General features: G+C 51.3%; 2 protein-coding genes across 3 annotated transcripts; both read left to right on the top strand.

The window, feature by feature from the left end:
- The first annotated feature begins 113 nt into the window (after positions 1-113).
- Positions 114-5823, top strand: Msrb1 (methionine sulfoxide reductase B1). Its single transcript, XM_036196745.1, has 5 exons — positions 114-227; positions 2636-2784; positions 3220-3334; positions 5161-5192; positions 5381-5823. Exons 1-4 carry the CDS (start codon positions 173-175, stop codon positions 5190-5192), a joined length of 351 nt encoding a protein of 116 aa, XP_036052638.1. The 5' UTR covers positions 114-172; the 3' UTR covers positions 5381-5823.
- Positions 5824-15436: 9613 nt separating this feature from the next.
- Positions 15437-21190, top strand: Hs3st6 (heparan sulfate-glucosamine 3-sulfotransferase 6). 2 transcript variants are annotated; one of them, XM_036198245.1, is made up of 2 exons: positions 15437-15934; positions 20441-21190. In XM_036198245.1, exons 1-2 carry the CDS (start codon positions 15522-15524, stop codon positions 21054-21056), a joined length of 1029 nt encoding a protein of 342 aa, XP_036054138.1. In that variant the 5' UTR covers positions 15437-15521; the 3' UTR covers positions 21057-21190. The 2 variants fall into 2 exon arrangements, with proteins under 2 accessions (XP_036054138.1, XP_036054139.1); XM_036198246.1 differs by having other exon boundaries at positions 15522-15904; positions 20441-21056.
- The last annotated feature ends 1360 nt before the right edge of the window (positions 21191-22550 follow it).

The raw sequence follows: 22550 nt of genomic DNA on the forward strand, positions 1-22550 counted from the left end.
CGGGGCTTCTAGAAAGCGTGTAGTGGAAAATCCTGCAGAGACACGTCTTCTGTAGGGGCGTGGCTTAGAGCAAACCGCTACGTGATTGGTCATTGGGGAGGGGGCGGGTTTGAGTCGAGACTGAGGGATTTAGGAGTCCTGGCAGGGTACATTGGCTTGTCCCATTGCAGCCATGTCGTTCTGCAGCTTCTTTGGAGGCGAGGTTTTCCAGAATCACTTTGAGCCAGGTACAGCCTGTGGCATTAAAGCAGGCATCGCCTGCTGGATGAGGTGGAGTCCCTGAGCCAGGATGGGGCGATCGTGGCTGCTGAGGACTCGGAGGAGGGGCTGGCGAGGGCATTGGGGAGTAGGAGGATTTGAGAGCAGAGGGGGCATTCCGGTAATCTCTGTTCTCGAGAATGACAGGCCTTGAACTTCAGTGTAGATCTCTCTGGGGATCCTCTGGGCCGAGTGCTTCGGGGTGCTACCTACCTGTGTGGTTTCAGAGTGGTCGAACTTTGGAGCGGAACGATGGGGATATGTGATCCAAGGTCCGTGTTGGAGTTTGCCCTGATTGTGTTCCTTCCCGGACTCACGTGGATGAGTGGGCAAGCTCTGCACTTTCCGTTCAGTTCCGAATCTGCCGGCCCAGGTGTCTCCCTGTCCTCTGAGTTAGGTGTCAGTGGGTCCTTACCAGTGTCAATGAAGTAAATTGACAGTACATAACCGCACCCAGGCTGTTAGAGACTCTAGTGAGTCCCCTGCTTACTGGGTTCTGCTAATATTGGACTAATTTGGTAAAACTATGGCATTGGCGTTCCTGGGGCGGGATCTGTTAGATGTCAGTCCTCTGGAGGGCTGAGCTGTGACACTGGGCATCTGTATAAGCCAGTTGTAATACAGGTCACTGGGCAGAGGCCCCTCTCGAATCCCTCTTGGCTACAGCACTGCAGATGCCTTCGGGCTGCCCTGGCAAGCTGGACACTTCACTAAGTTTTGCTTCCTCTCTAGTTCCTGATACAGACTGAACAGGAACTCAAGTGGTGGTGGGTAATGTGATTCAGTACCTGGCAAGTTCCGATTTTTTAGTCTTTCAAACAGTTAGGCAATTCAGTTTTGCAACCGTATCTACTCTTTCCACTCATGTGGTCTTTTGGGGGCAGGTTGAAACCTTTCTTCCCAGCAGTTGTTTTTCTGGAGTTCTCTATTTGGCTTGGAAGACTGTTCCCTAGGGCTAATCTTCTTCTGCTCAGAGCAGGCCCATGGCTCGGCATCCAATTTAAAAATTTGTTGAGTAGCAGAGATGCCGACTTGAGGAGAGAGGGGACCAAATGGTTAGTTACACTGGCAGTGTTAGGGCCCCTGTCCTGGGGTAGAGAGGGCTATAGTCAGATAGTTAGCGTTCTCTCTTGGCCACATACCTTATTGTGTGTCTGCATCACCAACCTTCCATTTTCTTGCCCATAAATGGAAATGTCAGCCAAATGACAATGTCACTTCTGTAATCCCAGGGTATAGGAGGCTCAAGGCAGAAGCATTGCCTTAAATTTGAGGCCAGCCTGGATTACATAGTTGCAGGCTAGCCTGGGCTACAGTGTGAGACTTGTTTTAGATTGCTTCTCTGTTGTGATAAAACACTGATCAAAACCCATCTGGGGGAAGGAAAGAGTTTATTTCAGTTTACAAGTTAAGGTCCATCATTGAGGGGAGGCAAGGCAGGAACCTGGGGCAGGAACTAGGCAGAGACCACAAAGAGATGCTGTTCACTGGCACTGGTTTGGTATCCTAGCTTGTCTTTTTTTTTTTTTTTTTTTTTCTTTCCCCTAAGACAGGGTTTCTCTGTAATTGCCCTGGCTGTCCTGGAACTCACTTTGTAGACCAGGCTGGCCTTGAACTCACAGAGATCCACCTGCCTCTGCCTCCCAGTGCTGGGATTAAAGGCGTGCGCCACCACCATCCAGCTCAGCTACCTTTCTAATACAGCCTAGACCCACTTGCTTAGGGATGGCACTGCCCACAGTCAGCTAGGCCCTCCCACATCAATCATTAATTAAGAAAATGTCCCCACAGACCAGTTTGACCAGGTAAGTCCTCAGCTGGAGTCCCTCTTCCTGGGTAACTCTAGTTTGTTTCAATTTGACAGAAACTAACAGGCGTAAGATGTTGTCTCAAAACAAACAAAACAAAAGCCCCAAGGGGGCTGGAAACGGCTCAGTGTTGAGAACATGCTTTCCCAGAGGACCTGGGTTCCATTCTTCTGGTCTCTTCTGGTCTCTGTGGGCACTGCATACATGTGGTACACAGATATACATGCAGGCAAAACACTCAAACACATAAAATAAAAATAAGTCTTTTAAAACATCCAAAACTAAATAATTGAATGAAAATGTTCAAGAGTTTCCATCACAGGGCCACTGAGAGTAGCTGACATGAGCCCCAGAGTGACTCCTGGTCTCTTGTAACTTAGCCAGGCATTGTTGGGTCTCCCAGAGCCAATCAATGGGCTAAGAGCAGGGGATGTATGGGGATGGTGTGTGGTCTGCCGCCACAATGGGAGCAGCGCTAGTGTCGTCATTTCCTGGGTCCGAGGTCAAGGAAACTCGCACAGACAGACGCAGCTGATGAATGCCCCTGCTTTGGTCTTCCTCTGCTACAGGTGTCTATGTGTGTGCCAAGTGTGGCTATGAGTTGTTCTCCAGTCGCTCAAAGTATGCACACTCTTCCCCATGGCCAGCATTCACTGAAACCATCCACGCGGACAGTGTGACCAAGCGCCCTGAGAAAAACCGACCTGAAGCTTTAAAGGTGGGTGTGATAGCCCCGGTGAGTGCTGGCCAGGGAGGTCTTGGGACTGGTTACACTTTTCTTCCTTTGCTCCCCCATGTGGTTATTTGAGGTCTCCATATTTAGTTGGGGTGCTGGCACCCCAAGATTTGTTGTTGTTGTTTAAGACACTGCTTTCTCTGTGTAGCCCTGGCTGTCCTGGAACTCTGTAGAGCAGGCTGGCCTCGAACTCAGAAATCCACCTGCCTCTGCCTTCTGAGTGCTGGGACTACGGCGTGAGTCACCACACCTGGATTTTGAGAGTGCTTGTATTTTGAGAGGGCATGAGCGTTAGGATAGCTTCCTTTCGCAGGCCCCACCCCTCAGAGCTAGAGTTAGCTTGGGAAGTGGGCAGATGGTGGAAGTGTCACCTAACTGCAGCACACAGGGTGATTAACTGTGTTTGGGTTTTCCCAGGTGTCCTGTGGCAAGTGTGGCAATGGGTTGGGCCACGAGTTCCTGAATGATGGTCCCAAGCGGGGACAATCCCGATTCTGAATATTTAGCAGCTCATTGAAGTTCATCCCTAAAGGTGAGCACCTCTAGCAGCTGGGGATATCCTGTTGTAACTGAGGGAAATGCAGCAGGGAGGCATGCTATGTTTGCGTGTCTACCAGCTGTGGCAAAATGCACCTACCAATGGCACCTCAAAAGCTGGCTGAGGGCCAGGACTAGGGGACAAATGTCCAGGGTGTCTCATATGGGAACATTTCAGGGAGGGTGTGGCATGTGGTTTTCTCTGTATGCCTGGCCTTTTCATGTGCCTGGAATCTTCAGTTGGATGTAGGGGTGCATGAAGGCTGAGGACCTGGGCTGTGTGACCAAAGACTTGCTTCTGAACCTGAGTGCCTGTCATTCCTCTGCATAGTGGCCATGGCAACATATTTCCTATCACAAGGCTGCTGAGGACAACTGAATGTCATATAGTACCTCTGGGGCCTAGCACATAGTAACAACTCAATAAAACAGCTCCTTTATCAACCTTTTTAGTGGTGGCCAGACCCTTTATCCAGTTTCTTGATCTGTAAATGGAGCTGTCAAATAACGGCAGCCATTGCTGTACTGTGTGGTTAGTGGGCAGTCTGGAAGGGCTGGGGGCACACTGAGCTAGGGCTATATTTGTGTCCTGCCGTCCTCCTTTCTTCTCTGTGTCTGGTGAAGGAAGAGGAGACCGTGGGTTCTCCTGTAGAGCTCAGAAAGTGAACCATGTGCAGACTTCCTTGAGCTGGCTCCCAGGGCCTTTCAGCTGGCCTGGACTCTGAATCATCATTTTTGTTGTTTGGTTTTAGTACTTTTCAGAAAAAGTACATTTTCCTCCATTCATTCATTCATTCATTCATTCATTCATTCATTCATTCATTTTCTGGAAACAGGGTTTCTCTCTGTAGTCCTGGCTATCAGGAACTTGCTGTGTAGACCAGGCTAGCCTTAAACTCTGAGATCAGAGATCTGCCTGCCTCTGCTTCCCGAGTGCTGGGATTAAAGGTGTGTGCCACCACCGCCTAGCTCTCCCTTAATTTTTGTATTATGTATATGGGTGTTTTGCCTGAAAGTGAGTCTGTGCACCTCATGTGTACAGTGCCCAAGGAGCCAGAAGAGGGCGTCAGATCCCTGGGACTGTAGTTAAAGATGGTGTTAGCCATGTGGGTGCTGGGGATGGACCCTGGGTCCTCTGGAAAAGCAGCCCATATCTCCAGCCCTCTGCCAAAAATACATTTTAATTGATTTACTTAGTGTATTTGTGGGTGTGTACATGCCACTGCATGTGTGGAGGTCAGAGGACAGTTTATGGGAAGTGGTTCTCAGTCTTCCACTTTCAACCTGGGTATCACAGTCAGGTTGTTAGGCTTGGTTGGCAAGTGTCTTTACTCACTGGTCACTACCTTACTATCCCTGGTTTTAGGTGTTTTTTTTTTTTCCTTCCTTCCTTCCTTCCTTTCTTCCTTTCTTTCTTTCTTTTTTTTGTTGTTGTTTTTTGTTTGTTTGTTTGCTTTTTGGGGAGATGAGGATTGAACCCAAGGCCTTGTGCTTGCTAGGCAAGCACTCTACCACTGAGGTAAATCCCCCCCCCCTTTTTTTTTTCTTAAAGACAGGATCTTGCTATATAGCCCTGGCAATCCTTAAACTCACAGAGATCTACTGCCTCAGTCTCCTAATTGGTTTTAGTACTTTTGAGGTAAGTGTCCACTGTGGCCCAGAGTGGCCTGGAGCTTACCATCCAGCCCTTCCTGATTGCGCCTCCTGAACCAACCTCCTGCCTCAGCCTCTGGAATGCTGGACTTGGCGATAGGAGCCATCACACAGGCCCAGATGAAGCATGAGTTGATGATGATGTGTCTTCTCTCCCTTCTTTTCCAGACAGAGAAGCTCCTGCCTCCCAGGGGCACTAGGTGAGCAGCTCTCCTTCCCAGATGGGCATGCCCACTTTCTGGCAGCCCCACTTTAGTGTCGGAACCCTGGACATTGTACCCAAACCTTCTCTTCCCCCTCATCCTCGCCTCTTTGTCTGTCCACACTCGCCCCTATGGGGCTCAGTCCTGGGGGTGGCCCTCATTAAAGCTTGTGCCGGTCTCTCTAGGCTATGCAGGAGATGGAGTGACATTGTGGCTGCCCTGGCCAGCTGCTCCAGCCTTGGTCACCGCATGATCTGCTCTGGTTAAATCCTTCTAAGCCAGCCAGGGTGGTGATGACCTGTGACCTTCAGGGAGGGGAGTGAGCTGATGCCGATGCCATGGACTCTTGGACGCTTGTCTTCTGGCAGAGAAAACAGAGCTTTGTTTCACAATCTGGATCTATCTTGCCTCACTCTGATTTGGAGAAGTAAGTGTTGCCTCATTACCTGACATGGGTTCGTGACTGCAGGGGTGTCCTCTCCCAAGATAAAGCCACTGTCCTTACAATATGTGCTTGGAAGCTCTTGACATCTGGGAGCATGGGTGACGCTGAAACCCACCTCACCTTGAATCCTTTCTGGAATGATCGAATGGAAATCAATAAACACGAAGCCTGGGCTGGTTGCTATGTTTACTTACTTATTTATTGCAGTGCTGGGGACTGATCTAGGACTCCAAGTATCTGTGCCACGACACTTGACTTGATTTAAACAGTGTTCCTCTTTTTCTTTACTCTTCTCTCATACGGTCCATTCCGATTGCATCCTCCCCTCCCTCCCCTCCTCCCAGTTCCCCATCACCACCGCCTCCGCCCCCTCAGATCTGCTGTTCCTCCATTTCCCTTCAGAAATGAGCAGGCCTCCCAGTGATGTCAACCAACACAGCATAACAAGATGCAAGAAGACTAGGCACAAGCCCTCATAAAGGCTTGGGTGAGGCAACCCAGTAGGAGGAAAAGGGTCCCACAAACCTTAACAATGGCTAACCTGCCCAGAGCCTTGGGGAGAGATGGGTCTTTCTCTCCTGCCCTGGAGCCAAGAGGAGGATTCCTGTCTGTGGGAAGGCAGTGTAGGTCAGGTTTGAAGGTCTTGAAGCTTGGAGGAGTCAAGCTGGGTCCAGGACTGTAGGATTTGAAGCATTTGTGTGGAGATACTCTGGGCTCTGGGCATGGGGTCTTCCTGTGAATAAGACTGGCTGCGTGCCTGTCTGGCCCATTGTTGAGATTCTCCCCCAGGAATAAAGGGAGGTGGGGCCTTCATCTGCTGATCAGCTGGGGCTTGCCATTCTGAATGGCCTCAATGGCCCCAATCTTGATGTTGGGGGAGATTCATGCTCTGGGATTTCTATATTGAGGGAGAGGTAAGTAGACCTTGGCGCAGGACCTCTGGCTCCATGTTGGCCTTCAGCAGACTGACTGCACGCACACACACTCCTCTCCTGGGGCACTGGGCAGGTGTTAAGCACTGTTAAGATCTGTTAACCACTGTTAGTGTCTCCATGAGTCCTTAGAATAAGTACATCATCTGATGTTCATGTTCCCATAATTTTCCTAATTGACTCCCTAATTGGCAGCTGTGGGACTCGCCCTTGCTACCCTGGCTGCCTTGAACAAAGGGACTGTCAGACAGATAGCCGGCCAGACTACCTGACCCCAGCACTGGCTGTCTTGAATATTCTATGGCTGTCAAGAGCAAGCTACAGGATGATCAAAGTTGATTGCTCCGGCTCCTGAAGGCTCAGCTTCAGCTAAAGGTGTTTGAAACAGTTTATACCAGACTCTTTGCTCTCACAACCTCTGTGAATTCCAGATGATCCTGCAACCATTTCCACCCAGGCTAGAGAAAGAACTCTTCTTTTGGTAGCCTAGCAGAGGGGCTGCGGTGATGGGTGCTAAGGAAACAGTCTGTGGGGGCCTGGTTTTGGTTTCCATCATCCACATGTTGGCTCACAACCACCCATAAGTCCAGGGCATCCAGTGCCCTCTTCTCACCTCATGAGCACCAGACAAGCACATGGTGCACATACATGTAGGCAGAACACTCTTACACATGTAATAAAAATAAAATTATAAAAGAAAAGAGAAACAGGTGCAGGGACAAATTGTCGTTTGCATGGGAGGTGTGCTATGATTGGGACAAACAACACTTTCTTGCGTTGCCTAAGCAGGGTGTTCCATGCACTAAATTGGCTGAAAGATACAGTCCTGTGTTGGTTCCTTAGTGTTGAGTGCGGCCTGAGCTGCAGAAGCAGAGGGGCCAACAACTCTTTAGCTGTCAAAAGCGGGTGTGGCCAGACTTGCAGTTAAAACATGGAAACAGGAGGAAGGGTCTAGCAGTAGCTGTCGCTCAAAGGGCAGCATGGGTGACAGACAGCGTGAGGCAGCTGAGGAAACAGTGGGAGACCAGTGAAGTCGAGGCAAGAGAGGGCAGAAAGCAGAAGCTGAAGGATGGGAGGCTGTAAGGAGCTTGAGGAGAGACTGAAGGAGGAGTTCCAGAAAGCCGACCGGCCTCAGGCCAAGGATTTCAGACACCCCAGGCGGAGGAGCTGTTGTCAAAGGTGGAGGAGACCTGGTCTGGTAGGCCTACCCAGAAGCCGCAAGACTAAGGCATCGCAGCTTCCCGAGGCCTAACCAAGAGCAGACACTAGAGGGCGCCACGGTTCACACGGCTCCCTGCTGTCAAATGCCGAATGATCCAGCAGCTCAGCCCTTGAAGAGGCCGCTTCTTAATTTCTCTGTTTCTGTCCATTTCTACCCTTAGAGCAAAAGGACCCAAGTCAGTGAGTTGGTGACAGCGTGTCGTCCTCAAAGCATGGACTCCTGAGCCTGAATCCAGGTCTCTTGATCCTGTTGTTGACGGTCACCCTCCAGTCCTTGGGGACATCGTTGGGGGATAGTGGATAGACTGGGCCGCAGAGAGGTCAGATGTTCAGTCTGTAGATACAGACTCAGCCCTCCCGTGGTGCTGAAGAGCAGGCATGTCACAGACATGGAGAGGGAGTAGGCAGGGAGAATCCTTTCCTGGGGGACCTTCTCTTCCGCCCACCCCACCCCAACCTAATTATCGAAAGATCACTAGTCTCTGAGTTGGTGCTGCAAGCTTGGAAGAAGTACTACACTGTTTCAAGTTGAACTGGGCTGGATTCGGTGGTGCCCGCCTTTAATCCCAGCACTCAGGAAGCAGAGGCAGGCGCATCTCTGAGTTCAAAGCCAGCCTGGTCTACAAAAGGACATTCCAGACGAGCCAGGGCTGCACAGAGAGACCTTGTCTCAAACTGATAACAAACAAATAAACAAACAAATAAACAACAGCAACAAAACCAAGATGATCTGAATCACATTGCAAGAAGTAATTACAGTCCCTAGTTATAGATCCTTGGAACCAGCAGGGACGTAGTCAAATGGCCTTCTGCACTAGTTCCTCCAAGAAGGTTCCTGGGGAAAGCATGAGGGTGCCTGGAAGGTTCCAGCGCTTCAGGACAGGTTCTGGACACCTCTGGCAAGCCCTGCAGCTACAGGTAGGCTCCATCCTGACCTGGGATCATGTTCCTGACTACCACCCAAGGGAACTCCTGCTCATTCCTTACTCACCCGTCTTTGTTGTAGTGTCCCCCAGGCCCCAGGCGAAGACCCCTGTCTATAGCTAGCAGGGACAGGGAACTCATTCACCTTTGGTCTAGGGAAGATAGAATATGAGGTAAGCCAGACAGTGGTGGCGCACGCCTTTGATTCCAGCACTCGGGAGGCAGAGGCAGGTAGAGCTCTGTGAGTTCGACGCCAGCTTGGTCTACAGAGTGAGTTCCAGGACAGCCAGGGCTATTACACAGAGAAACCCTGCCTCAAAAAATAAAGAAGATGAGTTACTTAGCTCCATGGTAGAAGCAGGCACTTGGCAATGCTGCCATCTCTGTCCTCTTGTTACTGAAAGCAAAGTGGAGGCTGGGATCTTTTGTTTGTTTTTTTATGACTGGGTTTCCCTAATAAGGTAGGAAAAGGAGGTTCAGGTGGATCTGTCAAGGTCACCTATGGGCAAGGGGTAGGGAAAGCCCCCGAACCCCTGGATATTGTCAGCATTGTCCCACCCTGCCCTCAGAGTGGGTCTTGCCTGGCCTCCTTTCCCACCAGGGTGATCTAAACAGAACTCTGCGGGGCTGGGTGGATGGAGTAGGTCTCTCTTAAGGGCCCCTCCCCAGGATGGAGCCATATCCAGCCTCCAAAGTGGAAAAACCCCACACAAATCAAGGACATCTGGGCCCACCCTTTGGTCACAGCCCCACCCCATCATTCACCTCCCAGGCTTGGGCTCTGCAGGCTGCAGGAGTGGGTCTGGGGGTGAAGGGTGTGGTTTGAAGGGAGGAGGTCTTAGGGCTCTCACATGTGTTTAAGGCCCCCAGCAGTCCCCCATGGAGGGAGGAACTGAACAATGTTATTAATCATCTTCCAGAGAGGGGCAGCCCTGTGCATGCCTGCCCTGCTGCTGTGGAGGCCTAGACTAGGGGGTACCCACTGTGAAGAGGGGATAGACTGCAAAGAGGCAGAGAAGTCAGACAGACATATTCACACAGTCACACTAAAAACACGGCCTAGTGCCCGCCATGCTTAGGTGTGGAGTCCCCAAAGGGGCCCAGACTATGCTCTATTCGGCCTTTTTGGAACTGATGGTGAGGTCAAGATAAATGGGGGTGTGTGTATCAAAATTACCTACAAAACCTCAATGGGGGTGTAGCTCAGTAGCTCAGTGGTGGAACACTTGGCTAACATGGGCAAAGCCCATCCCTAGCACTGAAAAACCAACCATACACAAAGAACTAATTAGTCTCTGATGGGGGCATAGGGAGAGCTAGGTGGCTGGCATTTCCATCTGCTGTCCATGGTCAGCTTGCTTCTCAGGGGCCTGCATCCTAGGTCTGTCCCTTCCATCCACAACACTAAGCCTAACTATCCACATGCTAGCTGGCCAGAGTCTCAGAGACTACCTTCTACCATCTGCCTGGCTGTCTTGCCTTGACAAATTCAGTGAAACAGGTTCCCTCAGGCTCGAGGTAGGTAAGATCTCTGCCTGCTCCACCCCCTGAGCCTTTTCGTTTTTTCTTTTTGAGACAGGGTCTCATGTAATCCAGGATAGCTTCAAATTCACTACATAGCTGAGGATGACCTTGGACTCCTGATTACCTTGCTTTATTTTCTTTTATTTATACAGGCATGCACCACTATGTTCCATTTGTGGACACTGGAAATAGAACCCAGGGCTTTGAGCATGCTAGGCAAGCATGGGAGGCCAACTTGGCTACATACCCAGTTCCTCCTTGTTTTTTGAGGCAGGCCTGGGGCTCTTTTTGTTTTGTTTTGTTTTGAGACAGAGTTTCTCTGTGTAGCTTTGGAGCCTGTCCTGGAACTCACTCTGTAGCCCAGGCTGGACTTGAACTCACAGAGATCTATCCGCCTGCCTCTGCCTCCCGAGTGATGAGATTAAAGGCGTGCACCACCACTGCCCATCTGGCCTGGGGCTCTTGATGATCCTGCTATATCTGCCTCCTAAATGCTGAGATTATGTGTAAGACCCTTAAAATGAAGATGCCTCAGGAACCTCATGTTTATATCTGAGCAAAAGAAGTAGAACCAGAAAGTAGGAAGCAAGTGACTTTTCCAGGATTCCATGGCTCAGAGATGGGGAGTCACTGTCCCTAGGTCACACAGGAGGAAGCTAGCAAGGTTCTGGGGCTGGGTCCTGCCAGCAGAGCAGCCCAGGAGCTGGGCAGAGGACCAGCCTTGACATCCCGAGGGAGGGAGGTGGGTATCCCAATTTTTGAGAAACACAGGATATTTCTGGAGTCAAATTTTACCTTCAAAGAGGCATTTCTGGGCTTGCAAGATGGCTCAGTGGGTAAAGGTGCTTTGTGTGCAAGCCTAGTGACCTGAGTTCAATCCCTGGGACCCTGTAAAGGTTGAAGGAGAAAAATGATTCCTTTCTTCTTTGACATCCATATGTGCACCATGACAATAACAAGAAGTCATGCACACAAAATAATACTAAATACAGCTTTCCCCTCTCCTCCTCCTCCTCTTTCTTTTTGTTTTGTTTCTCAAGACAGGGTCGTTTCTCTGTGTGTAGTGGTACTTGTTCTGCCCATGACCTTGGGCTATAAGGAGGTGTTGTACGTGACCTCTTAAAAAGAAAAGGGAGAGGGGTCACGAGGTCCCTGCTCCCGGCTTCCTGCTTCCTGGTGTGATGCAACTGCCAGGTGGATTCACTCCAGTTCAGATCAGAGGACCATTTCAAGCTGTGTACTCTGTTCTGTATTTGTGAGTGTATTTCCTCAATTTATGTCCTAATAAATTCCCTAATGCTCCTTAAACAGACTCCAGTAGATTTCTCCCTTTATCTGTGTACCCTTGAACTGTCCTGGAACACACTCTGTAGATCAGGCTGGCCTTGAAATCACAGAGATCCTCCTGCCTCTGCATCCCAAGTGCTGGGATTAAAGTCTTGTACCACCACTGCCTGGCATAAATAAAGTTTTTCAAAAAGAGGTTCTTTGGAGCTGGAGAAATGGCTCATTAGTTGAGAGTGTATAATTGCATTTGCAGAGGACCTTAATCCAGGTCCTAGTACCCATGTCAGGCAACTAGCTCACAACTGCCTTTCACTTCAGCGTCAGAGGACACAATGCCTCTGGCCTCCTTGGGCACTGACAGTTACACACACACACACACACACACACACACACACACACACACACACACACACACATACACACACACAGTATTAAAACTATAAATCTTTACAAATAAAGAAAAAAATAAGTAGAAGGCTCTTCCCAAAGTACTAAGTGGAATTGCCTCAAGACCTAGAAATTCCCCTCCGAAGCAAAATCTCAAGAATAAAACACAGCCACACAAAACCTTGTAGACAGATGTTCCGAGCCGCACTAATAATTACAGCCAGAAAGTGGACATTAGCCACAGGTTCTCCAGGGGATGAAGGAAGAGAAGAAATGTGGTCTTTCCACATGAAGGAACTAATAGGAATGGAGCCTCCTCGATGAACAGCACCATGGAAGAGCCTGAGAAGCCAGAGGCAAACTGACAGACACCGAATGAGTCCATTTCTAGGAAACAGACCCACAAATCCAGAGAGGCAAAAAATGCACTGGTGGCTTGCCTCCAGGCGTATCTGGGGAGAGAACATGGAGTGACTGTTATTGGGTCTAGGATTCCTTTTTTTTTAATTTTTAAAAATTTTTATTTATTAATTTAATTTAATTTAATTATTTAACTATTTAATTAATCATTTATTTATTTATTTATGGTTTTTTGAGACAGAGTTTCTCTGTAGCTTTTGGAGCATGTCCTGGACTAGCTCTGTAGCCCAGGCTGGCCTCGAACTCACAGAGATCCACCTGCCTTTGTCTCCTGAGTGCTGGGATTACAGGCATGTGTCACCACTGCTCAGCTAATTTTATTCATTTATTTATTTGTTTGTTTGTTTGTTTTTGGAGACAGGGTTTCTCTGTGTAGCTTTGCACCTTTCCTGGAACTCACTTGGTAGCCCAGGCTGGCCTAGAACTCACAAGATCCGCCTGGCTCTGCCTCCTGAGTGCTAGGATTAAAGGCTAATTTTATTTATTTTTAATTTAATGTGCATTGGTGTTTTGCCATGAGTGTTGGGTCCCCTGGAACTGGAGCTACAGACAGTTGTGAGCTGCCATGTGGGTGTTGGGAATTGAACCCGGGTCCTCTGGAAGAGCAGTCAGTGCTGTTAGCCAGCCACTAAGCCATCTCTCTAGCCTTCTAGGATTCCTTTTGAGGGAGATAAAAATGTTCAAAAATTGATAGATGAATTGAATCAGAGATTAAGAGCACTGACTGCAGCCAGGTGGCGGTGGTGCACATCTTTAATCCCAGCACTCTGGAGGCAAAGACAGGCAGACCTCTGGGTTAAAGGCAAGCCTGGTCTATAAGGCTACACAAAGAAATCCTGTCTCGAGAAACAAAACAAAACAAAACAAAACAAAACAAAACAAAACAAAACAAAACAAAAGTAATGGCTGCTTTTCCAGAGGACTTGGGTTCAATTTTCAGCATCCACATGGCATCTCACAACACTGTCTTCTGACCTCTTCACACACCAGGCATATGTGGTACACATACATATATGCAGGCAAAACACTCATACACATAAAATCTAACATAAAATTTAAAATGGAGGCTAGTCATAATTGCATGATGAATATTTTGGAAACCAGTGACCTCTGGCTTTGGATAGTATGTGAATTATACCTTAATAAAGCTGTTAACCCAAAGAGCCTGCAGTCAGGATCTAGGTTTCCTCTCTACACAGAAGTGAAAACTTAGATGTAGCTAGAGCTTGTGGCCGCAAGGCTAGAGGAGGAGACTTTAAGCCCCTCTCCTGCTTCCCTGAAGGATGAGCTTGCATCCCGATGTCCCCGGCCCTCTTCAGCTGAGTTCTGCTGTGGAGCCTTTAGACCCTTACCTCACTCTCTTCAGCCTGGCATGCATTACCTCCTTGCCTGGCCATCATCCTCAGAAAGCCTCCCCTAACTCCCCACTAGTCAGCGTTTATTAAGGTACTCATTACATGCGAGGATCCACGTTAGGTGCTTGGGAGACCTTGGGGATTCATGTCACCCTGGATGTTCCCAGATTTGTACCCATTTCCACCAAGAAAGCCAGAGAGAAGGTACAGAAAGGGGGTCAGTTTCCAAACTCTCAACTTATTTCACTGTTCTGGGCCAGTGTCTCCTGGAAAGCTTTCAGCTCTGTGGCAAAGGCACCCTGCAGAGGAAACCAGGGGTGGGAGGTGGGAACCCAGCCAGTTCTGGGGAGATGGAGAGTTACTTGGGGATACACTTGGGGACCAGTGTAGTGACAGAGTCCCAAGTGGCGACAGCTCCAACTGTGTTATAGGTGCAATACTGCCGTGTGGGACCTCCCTGGGAGCGCTCTGAGGAGAACCAGCATGTCTGCAACAAATCTCATTTACAGCTAGACCTGAAGAAGAACTTCCTGGGAGTTTTCGTGTACTAACTTGCTTCCCAGACAGTGCTGTGCTAAAAACCCGCCCACAGGGCTGCTGGCACCAGCTTGCCCTGACAAGCAAATGTAGCCTGGTGTCTGGGACTGCGTTTGCGTGCTGCTCTATGGCCTCCTAGGACCCAGCTGCCCTTGAGGGGGGAACTAAATGTCTGTGCGTCACTGAAGCTCTCTGTCCCCCAGAGGCAGCCCACATGATGAGAAACTTTCAGATGCGGTGAGGCCCAGGGACAGGTGACTAATAAACAGAACCTAGGCTGCAGAACGAGGCTGAGTGTCTGTGGTAGGGTCAGGGGCTGGCCCGAGGCAGGTAGAAAACCTGGACATAGTTATCTTTTCCTTGGGTCCAGACCGCTTATTCACCCTCCTGGAGTCCTCTTTTACCTTCCTAGCAAGCCGCTCTGTGGACCTGGTGAGCCTGAAACAGAAGATGGGGAGAAACTTCCTGCAGTGTCCTGGACTAGCAGGTTCCACATGTGAGGGCCCAGGAATCTTTCCATACTCAGAGGAAGCGTCACCGGCAGAACCCAGGTGCCTCTGGTATAGGTCTCTCCAATCTTCTGGGGGAGTCATTTTGCAACTTCCCGAAGGGGTCACTGACATCTTGGGAAGGCCAGCTGTATCTGTTATCTGGACTCTAAATGTTCACTGGACCATTTGACAAACTCTCTCCATGGAGCAGGGCTCCCACCCTAATGGGTGGCTAGGTGGACTGTTGGCCAGGAGTGAGCATTCCTGCCACAGGCTCAGGATTGGGGACCCCCTCTGCGCTGGATGCCTGCCCAGCTTCATGCTTCCCTGCGCAGGCGGACTCCTGGACCCCCTGTGTCTGCCGACTCGCCCAGCGATGAGGCTCCCGCTTTAGGAAACCAGGGATGAGCCCACACACCTGTCTCCCTGAACCCAAAGGACAGGTCAGGGTCTCTCCCTCGCGAAGCCTTGTCGCTGATTTTATGTCCCTCTCCGCCACCGCATTCCTGTAGTGTAAGAGCAAAGAGTTTGGAGCCAAGTGCGCTGGAATCCAGCTCCGGGGTGTCGGAGGTAGCCTGAATGGCTCCTAGTCGCGCCCGAGTCTGCCAGTCCCAGGCGTGGCCTAGGCTCGGGACGGGGAGGGACACCTCGGCCCCGCCCCGTCCCCGTCCTTCTCCCGTTCCGGGGCGGCGAGGCTGCTGAGCTCAGCCCAGAAGCCCGGCGCCCTCGGGCTCAGCGTGCAGCAGCCGGGATGCGCGCCTGTCTGCGATCCTCGCTCCCAGGCCTGGGCGCTGCGCGACCCCATGGCAGGTAGCGGCGGCCTGGGCGGGGGAGCCGGGGACCTCCAGGGCGCGGGACCGGGGCAGGGGACGGCACTGCGCGCTCCCCGTGCTCCGCTGGCGCTCATAGCTCTGTTGCTAGGCGCCTACTGCCTTTTTGCCCTCCCGGGCCGCTGTCCACCTGTCCCCCGCACCCCGGCACCGGTTCCCGCGCCCGCCGAGCCGCCCCACGCCTCTCGCCGTCTGGGAGCGCCAGGTCTGCCGGTGGCCAGTGGCCCGGGGCGCCGGCGCTTCCCCCAGGCGCTCATCGTGGGTGTGAAGAAAGGCGGCACGCGCGCGTTGCTGGAGTTCCTGCGGCTGCACCCCGACGTTCGTGCACTTGGCTCTGAACCCCACTTCTTCGACAGGTGCTACGACCGCGGGCTCGCCTGGTATCGGTGAGCGTCCCTGCTGGTCTTCGGCGTCAGTGTGCGCCTTGGACTGTGCTTTCAGCTCAAGGGCGTCATGCTTTCTTAGAACCTAGGTCGAATAGGGTAGAATCCTGGGCATCAGGTCTGAAATAAGCCTGTTAGAAAAACAGACGTGACCTCATGGATGCGGCCCCCAAAGGAAAGGGCATTTGTAGCCAAGGGTCCCAGGGATTAGAAAACCTCAGGGAAAACCCCATTCTCCTGTTGGGTGGACTGAGGGGCTCAGCAAGGTGTGATCCGGAAAGTATTTTCAAGCCAGTGAGATAACTGAGTAGGTAGACTTTACTTTTTAGAGAGTCGGGTAATGGGGATTGAACCTGGAGCCTCATATGAACTAAACAAGTATTCTACGACTAAGTTATTAATATATACCCATATGTTATTACGGGGGAGTATATTAATATAATTCCAGTGGGATTATTTGGGAGCCTTAGATACCTGGAGCTCAGACACTTATCATCCCTTTGTATAAGTCTGGGTAAGTCTGGGTAATTATCTGACCACTAGTCAAGTATATTAGGATGGGTCTCCAGGTTTCCAGAAGCTTTCGAGAAAGTGCCTTCCCACCCGTAGAACCTCTCTCCACCCTCCATCAGGCGAGCCCTTCTTGGCTGCTAGAGTCTGGAGAAAGTTAGGTCTGAGCTTTGGAGAGGGAGACACTGCCCGTTAGTACAGCCCAAGGGTGGGGATGGAATACAGCCTCCTGCAGCTGTCCTCTCTACCCAGGATAGACTTGGGGTGCAGCAGTGGAATGTGGGGAGCATAACCCCAGCTGTAGCAGTATGTCCTGGTGGATGGTCAGCCCTTCCCCTAGTCTGGTATTAGAGGCTGGAGGCAGGCCCTGCCCACTGCCTCCTGTAGCTGTGCAGGCATTGAGGGTACCCTGTCCCTTCCTGTGGGGAAACGGGGGTTCATAAACTGGCTTGCCTCATCTGCAAGTCTGTGCTGAGCCAAGATCACCTGAAGGATCTGTGGGAGTGGCAGGACCCCAGGCACATCGGCTTCTGTTTCCTGGGTCCTTCCTTACGCCCACTAGCTAACTTGCCTTCTGCCTTAAGACTGGTAGATTTGGGAGATAAGAAGCTCCCGAGCTCTGAAGGGCTGTACTACCTGAGGAGAGACCCTTGGAAACACTGATGTTCCCAGCATGTTCCCAGGACAGTGTACCGTAGTTTGTAGAATACATCTGGAAGTAGTACATAGGACGTTGGGAGGAGTGAAACCCATGGCCTCCATCCCATTAACCAGGGCTCTCCTCTGTGCTCTGAAGTGTGATGGCGTGAGCTGAGTAGCCTGGCTGGGCTTCTGGACTGTGTAGCCTAGTGTCTTCACCTGGCTATAGTCACAAGGGTTGCTGTGCCCTCTAGTAACCACTCCTCAGGTTATGTTCTCATGTATACACCGGGCCTCTGAAAATTACCACTTATGACTCAATATCTCCAGTCACAGGATCTGGGCTGAGCCCCCAGAACCTGCAGAACTCTGTTGAGGAACGGGCTGGGGAAAGGGGCAGTCACTGGTGAGGTCTGGAATACTGCTCATAATTGGGCTGTGATAGACCTTACTCAGGCAGTGACCCGATCATCCATTGGATTCAGCAGAGAGGTCCTGGGTTGCCTTTCTCCCAGTCATTCTCCTCCCTGGTTCTCTGTTAGATTATTTCTTTGGCTTTGTTGTTGTTACTTTTGTGTCCCTTGTAGGTCAGGTTGGCCTCAAATTCCCTATGTGGCCAAGGACGATGTTGAACTTATGATCCCTTTGCCCATACCTCATGAGTGCAGGGGATTACAAGTATTTCTATTGTAGGCACCACTGTGGTGTGTGTGTGTGTGTGTGTGTGTGTGTGTGTGTGTGTGTGTGTGTGTAATATGCTGATATGAGCGTGTAGGCCAGAGGCTAACTCTCAGGAGTCTTCTCTCCTCCCGCAGTGGGGTCTAGAGATTGAATTTAGTCAATAGATTTGCACAGCAGGTGCTTTTACTTGCTGACCCATGTCACCTACCCCAGGGGACTTACTTCGTTTCTTTTTGTTTTTATTTTTTGAGGCAGGGTCCCATTTATGCAGTTCTGACTTGCTGTATAGACTAGGCCAGCCTCAAACTCAAGGAGATCTAGGTTTTTATGCAGCTCTAGGAATTGAACTTAGGGCTAGCGCACATTAGGCAAATACTATGTCAAATGAACTACATCTCCAGCTTCTTAGGCTTTTAAGGGTCTTCCATCTTGGGGGCCATGGCACTTGACCACTCTCAAAATCATGCCGCATTTACAAGCCCACTCGCCATTATTGAATAGTCACCTTAAGGTTTGGGGTGTCTGTCAGGCTATATTTTCTGAAAAAGCAAGAAAGGGTAAGGAGGGGTACAGGTAGGGGAACCCTGTAGCTCCTGGGGTATGAGATCAGGCCGTGGGTGTGTGTGCCTAGGTGTGCAGGGGGAGGGGCTGAGCCTGCTTCCCTCCTGTGGCTGGGGACTTGGTTCTCTAACACTCTCTGACACTGGGATAAGATCCATAACCAGTTTCCCCTGGGCTCCTTGGATCTGGTCCAAATGAGGTGTGGGATACAGTGATGCTGCTGGAGGGGCTGGGCAAGCAGGGGGTGTGGTCTCAGGCTGGCTGGGAGCCTCGAAGAAATGCAGACCAGATGGGGTGGTGCCGCAGGAGGGGAGGGTTATGGAGCAACTTGACAGCGCTCTGCTCTCCCTTGTTCCCACCATCCAAACACACTGATCTCTCCTCTCCACGCTCACCAGCTTCCGAGGCTCATGGAGGATAATTGATGCCAAAGATGTCGGGTTGCAGAAGGGCTGGGGGGCCGGTTCTCAGACCTTGGGGTTGTACCCTAAAGTCTCATTGAACTTTCCCCAGCAGTATGTGGATCCTGACTATATAAGATAGAGTATTGGGGGCAGGGACTCTGGGAACAGAAGCCCCATGGAGCCCCCCCTTTCAGGTGGGCCAGGAGGAGGCCTGAGGCCTATCATTTCTCCCAAGTCCTTTCTATTCCTTCTCAGCCTTAAGATGCCTGCCCATCAAATGGGGGAGGGGTTTACTGGTTCACCGTGTCATCCAGATGGAGGATGGAGACGAATCCCCTTATAACTTCTCCAGACCAGCTTTGCCTGGATCCTTGTTTTGCAGGGTTTCCCACCTTGCTCACCTCTCTTTGCTTTGGTCATGGGTAATGTCAGGAGCCTGGTGCTGCTGGGGGTCTCCCTCTCTCTCTCCAACAAGATCTTGTGTAGTTTAGCCTGTTTTCAAATTCTGCGTCATATCTGCCTCAGTCCCTAGAGTCCTGTGATTATAGACAGGTACCACCATATCTGGGCCTGATCTCATTCTTGCCTGGTCTAATGGGATAGATGCTCATATCCCCTATCCATTATCAGCACCCCCAAACCAAGCACCCCAGCATGGTGCCTGTGCATTTTTGCCTGTATTTTCTTGGGAGACCGAAGAGAATGAAGATCTGTGGGTCAGTAAAGCTAGCATAGTCCAGTGTGTCAACTTGGCCAGAGTGGGTCGTGGGGGTTGTCAGTAAGGGGTGAACAGTATCTCTAAGAGAATGGGAGTCATGGCTGGACAGGTGTCTCTCTAGGCCTCACTGCCTCTGCCTCTGTTGACCTAGTTCCAAGCTTTTCTTTGGAGCTGTTTGCTCAGCTTATCTGCCCCGCCCTGCCCTACCTCACTGTGTACTAACTGGCTGGCAGGTGCAGCCTGTGGGCACCTCTCAGGGTGCCTGGGCCTGCTTGGGCTCTGTGTGGGCTCCCTATAGTTTCGGGCTTGACTGTAGTCAGCTGACTTTCTCTGAACATTTGGATTAGGCCAACACTCTCCTTCTCCAGAATGAAGGAAATTTCAGAAATTCTGGTTCTTGGTACCTACCACTCACTATAGGACTTTGGGACAGGCCCCAGGTAGATCAGAGCTGTATCACTAACTTTCTTAAGGGTGCTAAGTCTCTGCTGGTGACTGGTGTTCTTAGCTGGGCTCAGAGAGACAGCTGAAGGTCAACAGGGGATGTAATTAAATTTAGGGGAGGGAGGGAGAGGCCAGTCTTTGGTGGCTACATTTGTCAGTAATAATTGATGACCTAATTCATGGTCAGTGATTACAGTAAAGAGGCCTGCAGGGGTGCCTGGTCAAGGTTGGGTGTAGCAGCTTTGGAAGGGATGGGTCTCTGGTGTGGGGCTTGCTAGGACTCTGTAGAGGTGGCACTTCAGGGAGAAGGGCCATTGCCCTCTGAGGCTGTCATCTGTTTATCCACTGCAAGCCCACACTGGGCTGGGCACCCCAGCACTTTAGGAGGGTGAGCCTTAGAGGGGAGAAGGATAGCCTACCCTGGCCTGGGCCTTCCTCAGAGGAGGAGAGGTTGGTACCTGGTCGCCGAGCGCTGAGCTAGCTGGGAAGAGAAATGGCTTTGGAAGAAATGTGTGTTGTGATCACTCAGTTACTCTTCCTGCCGTTCCACAGGGGTCTGATGCCACGTACCCTGGATGGGCAGATCACCATGGAGAAGACCCCCAGCTACTTTGTGACTCAGGAGGCTCCCGGTCGAATCCATGGCATGTCCCCAGACACCAAGCTGATTGTGGTGGTGCGGAACCCTGTGACCCGGGCCATCTCTGATTATGCCCAGACACTCTCCAAGACCCCAGGTCTGCCTAGCTTCCGCGCTCTGGCCTTCCGCCACGGCCTGGGTCCTGTGGACACAGCCTGGAGTGCTGTGCGTATCGGCCTCTATGCCCAACACCTGGACAACTGGCTGCGACACTTCCCTCTGTCCCACTTCCTGTTCGTCAGCGGAGAGCGCCTGGTCACTGATCCGGCTGGTGAAGTAGGCCGGGTACAGGACTTCTTGGGCCTCAAACGGGTCGTCACCGACAAACACTTCTACTTCAATGCTACCAAGGGCTTCCCCTGCCTCAAAAAGGCCCAGGGCAGTGGCCGCCCCCGCTGCCTGGGTAAATCCAAGGGCCGGCCTCACCCTCGAGTGCCAGAGGCCGTGGTTCAGCGCCTGCAGGCTTTCTACCGGCCCTTCAACCGCAAGTTCTACCAGATGACTGGCCAGGACTTCGGCTGGGACTGATCAAGGCCCAGCTCAGCCTTTCCCTGGATGCCCAGTAACTTTAATTTATGTCTGTCTGCCTGGCCATAGCAGGGGCTACACATGCTGTGTAGAGAGAGTATTTAAGAAATAAATCCCAGATCTGTGTTCTTCCACTTGGGCTTGACGTTGGGGGTAGGAGTGGTATTCTAAGACCTGACTCTGTTAGACACTGATTGTATGGTGGTGTGCCCTGGGAGGTAGTCAGTGTCCTTGGTCACATGTCACAGATGAACATGTGAGGCTTAGAGGAGCTGAGCACTTGCCAGTGACACACAGGTGGCTCTGGAGGCTGTCCACAGCTGCTCCTTTCAGCCCTAGGAAGCTGAGCGTCCTATGTCTAGGTTGAAAACAAGCACCAGGCTCCTGAGTGGTGGAGCAAGCCAAAGCTGGTTAGGCCAACTGTGTGTGCTGTATCCACCGCTTCACTCCATCCTGGAAGACTGGGTAGTGAGTAGATAGTGAACAGGTACTTCTAACAGCCACCATATGGTTCCAGTGGAGCTCTACCCATGCTTTGGCTCTGCCCACTGGGCATCACTCCCACAGCTCTGTGCCTACTCTCCTGTCTCTATCCTGTACACTCCGCAGGGCAGAGCAGGAACCAGTGCCCATGAGCAGCCACTGCCCATTCCTAGCCCAAAGAGGCCAGATTTGTGCAGGTTAGGTACACTCCCCTGCTCCAGATGCTCCCTAGTTGTCCTGATAATGACCTCTGAGTCCACTTAAACCATGCCATACCTGCACTGTCCCAGGCCTGCCTAAAGGCCTGGCTGTGGCCTTTGCATCTGAGACTCCTTGGGACTCATAGCCTGTCCTTGGCTGTGATTTGGCTTTTCTCCCTTTGAGATGCTTAGGACTACTCCTTGTCCAGAGTAAGAGAAGATTTACTGGGGACGAGGGCAGTTTGTCAGCACCCACCTCACCTGGGTGTCAAGGTTCACTTCAAGTCAAAGGTCTTATGGGTCACCATAGCCTCTGTTTCTGGTCACATGACTCCCATCAGCAATGTGGACGTGGAGTCTCTACCAGGAAGAGGCTCAGGGAGAGGAGGCAGAGGGACCGAGGGCAGGCTGCAGGGCCTGGCCTTCACTTGGGTACTTCTGAGCTCACACTCCTGCCTGGGGCTGCCCTAAGGGGCTGATGCTTTCTCCAGGCCATGTTGCCCTGGGCCAGGCTAGTGGGGTTGGGAGCTGGTTCTGGACTTCCCTTCCAGTACCCACAGAGCAACTACCATGGCGATATGCTGGGCAGATGTTGGTCCAGCGGCAGCTGAGAGGAGTACATGGTCTCTCTCCTTCAGACTCAGGCTGATGTGGGTGAAGGGAGACATATTCCACACCTGGCCCTGGTGGATGGCACCTAATGAGATTGGTGACTGTCTTTATTCCCTGGGCTGGAGATGGGAAGGAGGGCAGGAAAACCCTTAGCTCCTGGGTCCGGTCAGCCCATTGCATACACATCTGTTTTCTCCCT

This window comes from Onychomys torridus, chromosome 8 (assembly GCF_903995425.1).
Source record: "Onychomys torridus chromosome 8, mOncTor1.1, whole genome shotgun sequence".
Classification (NCBI taxonomy): domain Eukaryota; kingdom Metazoa; phylum Chordata; class Mammalia; order Rodentia; family Cricetidae; genus Onychomys; species Onychomys torridus.

Coding starts and splice junctions, on each gene's coding strand:
- Hs3st6 (XM_036198245.1), top strand. CDS start 15,522: ATGGCAGGTAGCGGCGGCCTGGGCGGGGGAGCCGGGGACCTCCAGGGC. Junction 15,935..20,440: donor CGCGGGCTCGCCTGGTATCG/GTGAGCGTCCCT, acceptor GCCGTTCCACAG/GGGTCTGATGCCACGTACCC.